Source organism: Eurytemora carolleeae, unplaced genomic scaffold (assembly GCF_000591075.1).
Source record: "Eurytemora carolleeae unplaced genomic scaffold, Eaff_2.0 scaffold1357, whole genome shotgun sequence".
NCBI classification, from domain to species: domain Eukaryota; kingdom Metazoa; phylum Arthropoda; class Copepoda; order Calanoida; family Temoridae; genus Eurytemora; species Eurytemora carolleeae.
Genome location: NW_019402164.1, coordinates 20,014 through 34,084, shown reverse-complemented (window position 1 = coordinate 34,084; position 14,071 = coordinate 20,014). Strand labels below are relative to the sequence as shown.

The 14,071-nt window shown below is 32.8% G+C and overlaps 1 protein-coding gene across 1 annotated transcript; it reads left to right on the top strand.

The window, feature by feature from the left end:
- The first annotated feature begins 5,823 nt into the window (after positions 1–5,823).
- LOC111718049 (uncharacterized) lies at positions 5,824–13,912 on the top strand. The gene is made up of 7 exons (XM_023493540.1): positions 5,824–5,920; positions 7,833–7,896; positions 9,010–9,074; positions 10,402–10,483; positions 11,796–11,913; positions 12,694–12,740; positions 13,832–13,912. The coding sequence occupies exons 2-7, from the start codon at positions 7,843–7,845 to the stop codon at positions 13,910–13,912; spliced, it is 447 nt and encodes a 148-aa protein (XP_023349308.1). The 5' UTR covers positions 5,824–5,920; positions 7,833–7,842.
- Positions 13,913–14,071: the final 159 nt, after the last annotated feature.

Sequence of the window (14,071 nt, the reverse complement as noted above, 5' to 3'; positions counted from 1 at the left end):
TACTGTTTCCATACTGCAGGTGTACTTCACATATTTATGCTATAAAACCTTTTGGGCCCTGGAATATCATTTTATAGCTGTTTTTAGAAAGACTCATAGAGTAATAAAACGAAGAGGTGAAGCTTAGCTCAGATGTACACAACCGACCTCCCTATTAATTAATAAATAGAGTGGTCGGTTGTGTACATCACGATATGTTTACGTATCTAACACTGTACAGTAGAATCTATTTGATGTAGAGTAGAGATATTGATGTATTTGAACTAGCTAGGAACCCAGCGTTAACTGGAAACTAAGTTTTCCCTTTATATCCAATTTAGACTCTTTTAACAAAGCTAAGAACATTCCCGTAATTTTCAACAAAGTTTGCGGCAAATTGTTAAAAGGGTTCTTGAGTATATATATATATATATATGTATATCTATATATATATATATATATAGATTCAATAAAAGAAGAATTTCTGTTGTGAGGCCTTAACAATTATTTAGTGTTTGTTGCCGCTGAAAATTGTATAAACAGAAAGATATGAAATTGCCTGTAGTTATTTTTTTAAGCTGTACAAAAAAAGATTTCTGTGATTAAAGTTTGAGTTTTTTTATTCTGAATTGAAATCATTAACTTTTTTTTTAATTGCCCTGAAATACGCAAATTAGTTGTTAGCTGAATTCTGAATGATTTATTAAAACACATTTCGCGGCAATTGGCTTTAAAAATACGTCATTATAAAATTTCTTTATGAATTTCATTAATGGGATATATGTTTATTTTTTATCAATTAAATCCATATCTCTTTTAGACATCAGCAATCGATGGTTCTCCTGTTACTGATGCTAGGTTTGGATCGGACTATTTTCTTCTGAAAGATGAAATTGATAACAATGACAGGAATTGGAAAAATGTCAAACTTGAATGCAAATATTACTTTTTTCTAACATTTCTTCGGTAGGTCTAAAAATAGTCGCAAAATGAAATCAGTATCTTTTTTAAAAAAAAGAGTTGTTTATGTCCAATTCTTTAAAAGGTTTTAATACCCCTCCTTAAACAAGCCGCCCCCCCTCCCCGATTTACGCAAAGTTCGATAATTAGTTCGACCCCCACCACCACTTTTTACACATACATCTAAACAGTTTGTTTTTAATCTTTGTGACAGAAACAATCTCAAGGAATAATAATTGTCTTAAAACATTTTATCTTAGAAAGTGAATATTTGCAAATTATCTATTTTCCATCTCATAATCTGAGTTCGTTTCCCTTATGTCCATTTGACAGCCCAAATTTTTATTTTGAATAATCTTTTTTGTTTGTTTATTTTCTTGTGATTTTTAACAACAAATTTTTTTTTTTATTGATTTTGATGGTTATTATATCGTTAGAACTGACGAGGGTCAACCCAGACTGAAATTTATTTTCAATAAAAGTGGAACTAACATCTACTGTTTTACTCACAGAGGTTTGGTCCATCACCATCACCGAATTTTAAATCAGAGTTCATGGTCTAAACAATTTAAATGAACATTTTTCATAAATTTCTGTTGTTAATTTGCCACTTGGATCCGGATCTGGACAATATTTTAAAATTTATCAAAATAAAAATAAAATAATTTTTGAAGATTTTTTCCAATTATGCAGGGACTGCCAAGAAAACACTGAAGTTATCTCAACTCAGAATGAATGTGCAAATCAACGATCTTGTGGAGACAGAAACACGCAATTCCGCTGCACAAAGTCAAGTGAGAAATCAGCTGACATGTCGCAATCTTCTGTTCAATCGGCCAGCGAGTTAGGTGAAATGTCGTTTTGATTACGGAGAAAGAACACAAAGAAGTTTGCTGAAAACTTTTAACAATCCAGAATGAAATGGCTGCTTATATTTAGTTTTAACCTTTAACGACTCAATGCATTCCAATGATATTCCAAAACTTTATTTATGTACTCGACATTTGTATGCATTTTGCATTTATGTATCATTTTCTCTTACAAGTGTAATCTTGTTATATTTAAATTATGTTAAATGTAAACTGTTGTACCGTGTACGATGTTATTTTGTGATATGTAATTTTTTAACATACAACAAATTTTTGTTCTGATCCATATTTTATTTTTGTACAAACTATTACATATTACATACTCTCTCAGTTACAATTGAATAAAACAATATTGTTTCCCTTTTGTTTGATCTAAATTCCGTTTGTTTTCACTGTCGATTGTTGATCAGGGATATTGACTCTAAGGGACTGTTCGCTAAAAGTTCCTCCATTCAAAGATTGCAGTGCCCAATTCAAAATTGCGTTGAAACCTATATCTGCTCAATTATGTGTAAGTTAATATCGTCTTCTTTCTAGGTTTGGCTAAGTTATTATTCTGTGAATTTCTTCATATTTCTTGCAGTAGAAATGCGCAATTGTCACTTTTGTAGAGAAACCGCAATTGAAAAGAATCAGTTTTCAAAATTTAGTTATTGATATCTAATTCATTCTTGATAAAGGTACGATTGAGAGTAAATATTCATATTTAAATCTCCAGTCTTCAGCGTATGTAGAAATGTTGTTCTGATCGGTTCCGCCGTTCTGACTTTTTTTAGAAAACACTGAAATCTTAACTGAAACTAGCGAGCCAAATAGATAAATAGATTTCGCTAAAATCCGCACATTATACTCTACAAAACTAGTGTTACATGCATAAAAGTTTTTTTTTATAATAGGCCTGTGCAATTTTTATAATTCTTTTTAAATTTCCTGATTATTCTCAATTAAGAGCCATTAATTAACTATCCTTATAGATTATGTGGGAAACCCTGTAGATTTACAGGTGTTTCGAGAGTTACTCATAGAAAATCATAAAACTTAAAAGAACCAAACCTTATAAAACTGCACAAAAGGAAAACGTACGGAATGAAATCGTACGAAAAAATTATAATTGATAAAGAAACCTTCCTGCATATTAGTATACTCAATATAATATTTAGTAAATTAAGTCTGATCGATGTGTTTGTAACTAAGGTTGGGGTAAGGACTTTTTCTAAGCAATAACCGAAGACAAAGTAGGAATTTCCGCAAGCATCGGTTCCAATTTGTCTTGGTAAATATAAATAATTGCGCTTTTCAAACTTTAGTTCATCAAGTATGGTTATCATAGAGAATAGAATATATATTAGAGGGGAATTTACTAGAAAAAAGTGTAAAACGGCCATTTTGTTTTACTGTTTCCATACTGAAGGTGTAGTTCACATATTTATGCTATAAAACCTTTTGGGCCCTGGAATATCATTTTATAGAAAATCTAAAATTAATGTTAAAAGAAAACCAAATTATGAAATAGGCTGGTTTCATAATTGACCAATGATCATTTCACATAGACTTTATGCGTTCCACTTTAAAAATGATGATTTTCCGTTATAACTATAAATCAAATGATGTTTTTTATTCACCTATTTCATTATAAAGTTTATTTAACAGTTTAAAAATTCGAAATTGAAATGAATAGTCTAGGGAACATACTGTATTAATGTACTCAACTGCATATCATTTGTGAACATTTACATGATTTGTACACTATGAACTCCCTTTCAGGCTGAAAGGGACTGAAAAAATTCATACCGAGAGATTCTTTAAATTCCCCTCTAATATATATTCTATTCTCTATGATGGTTCTGAAAAGGATGCCGCCAATTGTCCGCCGCAATCATACGAAAGTCCCGCAGAGTAAAACTCTCTTTATTTCTCTCCTCTTAAGTTTTATGATTTTATCAGTCTCCTGGAGGTTCTGGAAGTAATATGGGTTTCTCCGCAGATTACCTAATCTTTACAATATATTTCGGTAATAATTTACATTTATCTCATTTTCTAGGTCTGTTTGTTTAGGACTGGTATATAGTTGAATGGTGATGGGTTTTAACAAGGTTAATAAGGTTGCCTACTCTTGATACGTTCCAATGGGTAATATTACTTCGGTCCTACAGCATTTTCGTCCTACGATACTTCGGATTAAATCGGACCTACGACAGTTGTAGGTCGGATGTACATTCGATTTTGTTAATCCGACCTACGCAAGAACTGCAAATCTTGTCAACGTAGTTGACAATGCTACCATAAGGATCTGTCTGTTTCCATTGCACACAAATTTGTAGGTCAGATGCACACTTTTTGTGGGTCACATTATCAAATTGACAAAGGGACAGCCGATATGTAAGGTTAGGTTAGGACAATTTCTGAGCCGAGTGCTGCGGATAGGACAGGCTAGAGGGCCAAGCGCTGCGGCTACGTATATCAAATTGGCAAAGTGATCTTTGAGGTTTGGCTAAAGGTTAGGTTAGGTTAAGACAATTTCTGGGCTGAATGCTGCAGCTAGAACAACCTAACCTAACCCCACAGATCGGCTATCACTTTGTCAATTTGATAAATGTGGCCGCAGCGCTCGGCCCCCTAGCTTGTCCTAGCCGCAGCGCTCGGCCTAGAATTTGTCCTAACCTAACCTTACATATCGGCTGTCACTTTGTCACTTTGATAATGGGGCCGCCGCGCTCGAACCCCTAACCTGACCAGCCGCAGCACTGGTCCCATGGACTTAACCTACCCTAACATTCGACCTACAAAGTCGTCGTTTTTAGACTTTTAGTGTATTTTCGGTATTACGAACCAAATATCAAGGATTTATTATAATTATATCTATTATATTGATATGTTAACTATTAAAAAAAAAATTTTTAAGTTTTCACTTCTCTCTCTAATCTCTTCACCTTCATTCTCCACAAGGATGTTATAAAATATTTATTTTATTCGCGTCAAACTAAACTAAAGTATAATTTAAAATTTTTCAATCTTAACTCCTCTCATTGAATAGCTATTAGAGAAGAACGCAATTTTTTTGATTTTCATGTATGTAACCAAAGAAAGGATTTGGGTCTTTGCCAGAAACTCTAATCTTCTAATCCCTTTTTTTAGCAACCTCATTGTGTAAACCTTTAATATTTCAATTCTAAATTTTTTTAACAAAATTCTTTGTTCGTTTGCGACTTGGGTTGCAAAGATATTAGAAAATCAGAGTTTGTGGCAAAGACTCAAATTCTTGTTTTCCAACCTAGAAAAGTTGCAAAGTCACAAATTTGTACCATTATTGTCGCGTAAATTTTACCTCTCCTTATGTAAATATATTCACCATGAATTACATTTCAGTGAATACCAAGGAAACAAACCAACTTTAAGTTTTGACGACTTCCTTCAGTGTCTCTGAGCGCGCATAACCCCGCAATGTCTCGTTTCAGTAAACCCAATATTTTCAGTAAGAATGATAAGAATATCCTAATTGTATCCTTAAATCCACAAGAAGTACCGTTTTGAACAGGACATACCACGAAATAAGGGTTCTGGCCTTAGTCATGTTTCTTTTTCAACAGAGGCATGGTTCGCTTGCAAATATTTTTTATCTTTCATAGAACTTGATTTTTCAGAACCAAACTTATTATATTAACATAAATGATTATTTTTTTATTGCTCCGAATAAAATTACAAATTATATATAACATATTAAAAATAAAAAAGCTCAGTTCTTTCTTTGTAAATTGACTTTGGGACTGGAGTATGAAAATATATGACGTTCCTACAACAAGTCTGATTTTATTTTATTTCATGATAATTTAATGCGCGAAGCTTTTACAAATTATATCTTTTAATTTTTATTAGAAATCAAATTTTATTACATTATGCAAAAAAAAAATTCAGTAAAAGATATTAACCAAAAACTATTTATTGAAACGAATTCACCAATCGGGTTGAAAAATTATATTTGTTCATATCTTTAATTGGAATAAACATTTATATAAACTATAGAGCTTTTTTATTTTTAAAAAGTGTAAACGTTTGTAAATAAACATATTTTTACATTATTTCCAGTACTTCAAAGCACAGCCTCCAGCACAAAGGTATATACAGGGTGTCCCACGAAACATGACAATAGCAAGACGACTTGAAAGTCGTCTTTGATATTTGAATTTATTTTTGACATTTAGTCTTCTATCTACTTTAACATGTATGATTCTTGAAACAATTATCACATAATTCTCCTAGCCCTGGCATTTCCAAAAAGTGGTCTGCGTTTTCTGTGCTTTCAATATTACCGGAGATATAACGAGTTTGGTTCAGATTTCAATTTTGTTAAATAAAAGCAAACTTGTCGAAATCTGAACGAAATTCTTCATATCTCGGGCAATATTGAAAGCACAAAAAAGGCAGACCACATTTTGGAAATGGCAGGACTAGGGGAATTTTGTGATTCATCATCTCTAGAAATTTACAGTTAAGATTAGGTTGACAAATAAACGCAGCAAATTATATCAAAAATCAAGACGACATTCAAGTCGTCCTGCATACTGTCATGTTTCGTGGGACACCCTGTACAATCTGTATACAGTTAAACCCTAAATATCAAATACATCAAACGAATTTATGAAATGTTGTATTCACAACTTTTCAATATTTTACGTAAATCTCAGTATTTTCGAAAATAAACAAATAGCCATGCGGGAACAGTTTTAAAATGCTCCATAATCATTTAATTAAAAACTAAATATCCGCAACATTCCATTATCAGAAAGTGAAGAATACGACATTTGATAAGTTCTTTCGATGTATTCGTTATTAACGGTTTCACTGTATCATAAACAGTTTTTTCTCTCACAATCCAAATAACTTTCTTCATAATTCCACGTATATTCATCCTTTAAAAAATCAAGACCGGAACATGAAATGATCCTTTTTTTTCTTTATAATTCAAAAATGCATTTTAACTTTTAATTTACAAGGCTTTTAATCTTCTATTTCAACTTTTAATTGGGGCTTTATCTGTTAAAATGCTCCATAATCATTTAATTAAAACGCAACATTCCATTATCAGAAAGTGAAGAATACGACATTTGATAAATTCTTTCGATTTAAGTGTCTGACTGTATTGGGTTACCCACAAAGAATGAGACCCAAAACTCTAAAATTAGGCCGATTTGATCGAAGCTACAGTGAAACCCTTAATAACGAATACATCGGAAGAATTTATCAAATGTCGTCTTGACAATTTTTCAATGAGTTTTATACTATATTTCGTAAATTTCCGTATTTGCGAAAATAAATAAATAGTCATGAATATGCGGGAACAGTTTTAAAGAGTTCCATGTAATCATTTAATTAAAAACTAAATATCTGGAACATTCCACTATCAGAAAGTGAAGAATACGACATTTGATGAATTCTTTCGATGTATTTAATATTAAGGGTCTAACCCACAAAGAATGAGACCTAAAACTCTAAAAATAGGACGATTTGATCGAAGCTATATTTTTGATTTCTACATTCAATTGAGTATTTTGATTGTCAACTAAATGATTAAGCACAAAAGTATGTCAGTTTTGGCCCACAAGGAAGTTTGAAAGTAAGAAAACGGAATAAACGAATTCCGTACAATCGTCTCTTGTATCCAATAAACGTTAAAACGGCTGAACCGAAGGGGCCAACAAATTTTGTGGGACCTAGTATGACCCGAGGGAAGGTTTATATCTGGTAAGAATTTAAAAAGTTGCCTAACAAAGTAGAACTTTAATGGATTGATACGACACAACTGACGCGGCCCACCCTACCATATGATTATACATGCTTTGCAGATGGTGCATCATTTGTATAAGAAATATTCAGAATAGGTTATTGTACATCAGACAAATATTTCTTATTCAAATGAAGTGCTCATATGGTAGGGTGGGCCGCGTCAGTTGTATCTCCCTTCTTTTCCATACTCCTTGGGACACACTGAAAAAGCGGCATCAACTAAATTTTTCATGATTTGTTTAGACACGTTCTGATGACTATAAACATTGCCCTGATTCACAGTATCAATCTGTTCATCAACTTCGTAGTAAGTAGAGTGATAACCATATAACTCTGGAATAGGAAAACGACTTTATTACTCAAATTATGATTAAATAGTATAACAAACAAGAAACACATCAAGTGTGCAGTGTAAACAGACCCATTTCACTTAATAAATGAAATAATAATTTGCTACTGAAACTATTTGATTTTTAACAACATCAAATACACCTGAGTTTTGCCCTAATATCGTCTTCTTATGCCAATGTTATTTGGTTTCACTGTAGATCGTTTTTTCTAATGAATACAATAAAAAGTTGAATTCTTGATGTCGCGTGATTCTTCAATTTCTTCAATTATGAAAAGTCTCAAAGTATTTTGTAATTTAATTTTTCATTAGTATTTTGGCTTGTCTGTATGTCTCTCTGTCTGTCTGTCTTTTTTTGCAATACACGTGAAGACGGCTAAATCAGTTGTCAATTCACAAAATCCAAGAGAGGTTTAAAGGGAGTGTTCGCGAAAAATGGCAAGGGGGTATAGGCTTACGGCAAAGAATAAGCGCTTTTGATTGCTACTATAGTTTTACTTCTATCTTTTGCGCCTATAAGGAGAAAACTGTTAAAAACGACTCATACCGAAGTACTTAGCATCCATAAAAATTCAGAAAGTTGCAGTATACGACTCAGATCGCAAAAAAATCAATTTAGTTTCAAACAAATCATTTAGATATTAAAACCTATATTCATCGATTATTTTTCGATGCATTCGTATATAGTTAATATTTCACAATAAGCGCCGTAAGCCTATACCCCTTTCATTTTTCGCGAACACCCCCTTTAAAAACGCGAACATTGAGAAAAAACTCTTTAAAATGTCGACATTTATTATTTTTATAAATCCCTCAAATATTCAGCAAAGATCTGCGAAATGTTGACTTTTACAATATCGAAGAAAACCCAAAAGAAGTGGCGGCTTGAAAAACACATTTTATTGCCTTAAAACTGTTGCTAGAAGAGTTGTTATTTGTCCTGCAAACGAATCAAACTCATTTTATGATAATTGACCTAAATTTAAAAGGTGTGCTTTAATTCTATTTTAAAGATGTGATCTGTTGGATATTTCTGAGCAGCTAAATACCAAATAAAAATATCTTTTTTAGAACTTGCCCATCTTGTGGAGAACAGGGATAGGACCTCTCTCTTATATTCCAACCGTCCTCTTCAGGTTTTAATAATAAAATTAGATATTTACAAATTTGTCAAACAACTTATTTTGATAAACCCATTAATCGCCTTCAGGGAGAGGATGATGTTTAATGGGACACCCGGTACATTTCAGGGGGAGGATAATGCTTTTTGGGACACCCTGAATGTATATTTCAGAGAGAGAATCATATTCATTGGGACAAAGTGTATATTTCAGGAAGGGGATTATGTTTATTTGGTCACCCTGTATATTACAGAAAAGGGTTTTATGTTTAATAGGACACCCTTTTATTTTAAGGAGGCGACCATGCTTATTGAGACACCCTGTATATTTCAGGGAGGGGATCCTTTTTATTGGCACAATCTGTATATTTCAGGGTGGAGACCATGTTTATTAGGACACCCTGTATATTTCAGGGAGTGAATCATGTTTATTGAAACACCTTGTATATTTCAGGGAGGGGATCATGTTTTTTGAGACACCTTGTATATTTTAGGGAAGGGGTCATGTTTATTTAGACACATTGTATATTTCAGGGAGGAGATCATGTTTATTGGGACACCCTGTATATTTAAGGGAGGGGATCATGTCATTGAGACACCCTGTATATTTCAGGGAGTGGATCATGTTTATTTAGACACCTTGTATATTTCAGGGAGTGGATCATGTTTATTTAGACACCCTGTATATTTCAGGGAGTGGATCATGTTTATTTAGACACCCTGTATATTTCAGGGAGGGGATCATGTTTATTGAGACACCCTGTATATTTCAGGGAAGGGATCATGTTTATTTAGACACCTTGTGTATTTCAGGGAGGGGATCATGTTTATTGAGACACCCTGTATATTTCAGGGAAGGGATCATGTTTATTTAGACACCTTGTGTATTTCAGGGAGGGGATCATGTTTATTGAGACACCCTGTATATTTCAGGGAAGGGATCATGTTTATTTAGACACCTTGTGTATTTCAGGGAGGGGATCATGTTTATTGAGACACCCTGTATATTTCAGGGAAGGGATCATGTTTATTTAGACACCTTGTGTATTTCAGGGAGGGGATCATGTTTATTGGGACACCCTGTATATTTCAAGGAGGGGATCATGTTTATTGGGACATCCTGTATATTTCAGGGAGGGGATCATGTTTATTGGGACACCCTGTATATTTCAGGGAGGTGATCATGTTTATTGGGACACCCGGTATATTTGAGGGAGGGGATCATGTTTATTGAGACACCCTGTGTATAATGATATTCGGACACCCTGTATATTTCAGGGAGGGGATCATGTGTATTGAGACACCCTGTGTATAATAATATTGGGACACCCTGTATATTTCAGGGAGGGGGTGATGTATGTTAGCTTCATCTATGTTGGTCTACAAATTGTGAATTGCACAATAAGACTGCTCCTAGTCTTCAGGGTAAGATTTAAGCAAAAAGATTTATTTTCTAGAAAACCTTTTGATTTGATTATTAAATCCTACATTTTATTAAATGATTACAGTGGAAAGATGTAGTCTTATAGTTTTATGAAATATTAATATGGATTTTTTGTAATTTTTAACTGATTAATTTTTAAAAACTTACTCTGAACATCTAGCTTTAGAGACTGAACAAATATAACTACAAATTAAAAGTTTTATCTAGATTAAAAGAAAAGAATCAAATCGACAATTTTTTCACAGAATTTTTAACTATGGAATTATTATTAGAGATATATGACACTGTCTGTTTTTCTTATAAATCTACAATCTACATGATTTCCTTCAACTATCAACTTATTTCTTTTTTTATAAAAATCATTAAATAGTCAGTTTATAATTACAGTAAAAACAGAAAACTTAATTTCACCTACTCTACGGATAGTCATATTTAAAAACTTTGAAGTCGAATTCACCTTTTTTGGTATCCATGTGTCTTGATTGAAAGAACAGAACTTAATCAACGATGTTTCCAATAATTCCACAATTTCTTTTTATTTCTATAGTAACTAAATATCACTTTTAAGTCCGGTTCATTTTCAGAACCGGTGTTCTGCGAGCGGGGGAAGGCAGGCGGCCATGAGCCACCACTATTTCCCCTTCCGTGCCACATATTAGCTTTTTCTCTTCCGGGCAAAACTACTTTTTAAAATGGTATATTTAGGGCCTTTAAAGTGTGATTCTTAAACTGTTTTACAATGAAATTTTTGACAAATTTGACTAAGTATTGCATCTTGAAATATCACAAAGTCTAATGATTATTCAATTACTGACTCATTATACTAAATCCATCTTAAAATCACTCATTAACCAACTTTGTGAAATTTCAAGATGCAATACTCAGTCAAATTTGTCAATTTAAATGTATTTTATGGGGGGTAAAGGCAAAAAAGGTTATTTCCTCTCGAATGTCGTCTTCCTTTTAAATCATCAAACTCGAATTAAACATAGATAATTTTAAGAATGTGTTTTTCAAATCAAAATATATTAATAAATATCCGAAAATGTCATAACATTGCTTTAATTATGTCTAATATTGCGTTTAAATGGTTAAAACTTTAGGGGGAGTCCGCCCTATGCAAGAGTACGCATCATGACTGACACCGGGCCGACATCTAACCTGCTAGATCGAGCTGTACAGTACACATACAGATTATACCAGGCAAAATGGGACGGTACACCAAATAAACCTGCAGCCTCTTCTATGGAAATAATAGTGGTATTAGTTATCAATGTATGTATTATATTTTAGTGGAAGAACAGTATGTTTCCCTATGATCCTACTCGGTTCACCAGGGCAGCTCTCATCCTAATATTAGGAGTTGTGGGAACACCCTGGACGGTCAACCTTGCTCTCAAACTAAAAGCAGGTAAATTGGTGGAATATTGTGGATATCGAGATGTTTGAGATTGATCTTTTGTTAATCTTTATTTGACATCCCACAGTGTAATTGTACCATGATGGAATTATTGAATGAAGAGTAAAAATTCCTACACTGGATATCGAGATCATACGATCAAGATTATGAGTATTTAACACAATAGTACCCAGCTCTGGTCCGAACATTTGTCTTGTTTCAAGTGTCCGGTATCGTCCCGTCCAATTCAACCAGGTCACCAGTCACTTGGTGACTATATTCAGAACCAATAGAGATTGGTTATTGTCACATTCACTATTTTTCTATTAAAAATCGATCAAGCGCTGATCTGGAAACAGTTTTATATATTTGATCCTGATTAAGGTTAAAGTGCACCAATTAGATAATAAAAGATAATTCTTCATCGAAACTATTCATTACGCTTGAGTTATGTTAAAAAAACGCCTGCCATAGGCAGCGAGTAGTGCGCCATTCTGATTTATTGGTTTTGCCATAGTCGAGCAATAGGAAGATTAAGTGGATTTCGCATTTTGTACTAAATGTCGACAATGTTCGAAATGTCTTATCTATGTCTATCTTAGTTACTTTTGATAGGTCAACAAGTTAAGAACATTTTGCAATTTCTTTTGAAAGTGTGTAAAGTTGAAAAATATTTTTTCAAATTTTATTTACGAACTTAAAAAATTTTCTAATTAAATGTAAATTTTGTATTAGATTAAATTGAAAAAAAACTTTTTATTATTGTTGACTATAATAATTTGAAATTTTTAGGAGAAATTACTGGGAACATTGAAGCCTTTGCCATGGATATAAAACAAGTAAGGGATATTTTTTAAACTCGCAGAGTCACCCCAAAAAAACAACCTTTGATATAAATGTCCATTACCAAATGTTAAGGAAAGAAATAATGATATAAATAATAATTTATTTTCATATCACATTCCACGGTGGACTAAGCCAGTGGGGTCGGTCAAATAGGCCTAGCTAGGGTTAGGCCAGGTACTGTAAAAAGTCTCAACGCGCCTTGGGAGTTATCATAGTTAGCCCTCCGACGGGGCTATGCCAAGAAAATTGACCCCTGTCGTATGCTAGTCTGGTTAGAGGGCGACGTACTGTACCATAGGATCGGGTCAGTACACGGTTGTTATCTGGCAGGCCGGTACAAACTGGGCAGGTCCTGTTCGAATTCAAATTTACTGCAGCCCAGAGTGATTCATCCTATTTTCCTTAAACAAATTTTAGTGTCTATTTTATCTATGAACATTAAAAGCCAACAAAAGTTAAGGGAAGGTTCACTTATTTTGGTATTTAAAAGGTAAAGTAAACGTCTATTAGCTATTCTTTGTTATTAGTCATACTTATCAAAGATAACTGTGTCTGTAGAAAAAGTGGATTTATCGTTCAGAATTCCATCTCAAAACTAAGGTGCGGCACCTTTGTGTAGCCACTATTTGATCTTTTTTGTCATAGCCAGGGATGTTTAAAAACTTATGATAAAAAAATTTAACTGTTTTATCAATTAGATTGCATATTTGATCCGAAATTCTGAGCGATAAATCGACTTTTTACCCCTGGCCCCAGTTGTCATTGAAAAGTAAGACTTTTAGTTAAAACTGAAAATACCCAAATAACAGAACAGTCTTTTTAACGATCGGAAAACCCCGTTAACCTATTTTAACATCGAAGTTAACAGCTCCATAAATGTTAAACAAATGAAAGTTTAATTTCCCTTCAGTCGTTTTTTGAGTCTCGGTCTTTGTGCAGTTAGATTTCAGAGAAAAAAAAAAACATCTTTCATAATAAAAAGAATATTTACTCTATTTTGCATTAATTCTGTTTTCTAGCAGTTAATTTTTAAATTTCATGACGGGTTTTTAAAATTGCATAAATGAAACTAAATCTTCATCAGGATATCAACAAGCTAGATGGAATACAGCTGATTCTTTATCCTGCNTTTTCAACTTTAACATATTATATTTTCCAACTTTAACATATTATATTTTCCAACTTTAACATATTATACTTTCCAACTTTAACATATTATATTGTACAACTTTAACATATTATATTTTACAACTTTAACATATTATATTTTACAACTTTAACATATTATATTTTACAACTTTAACATATTATGTCTTTCAACTTT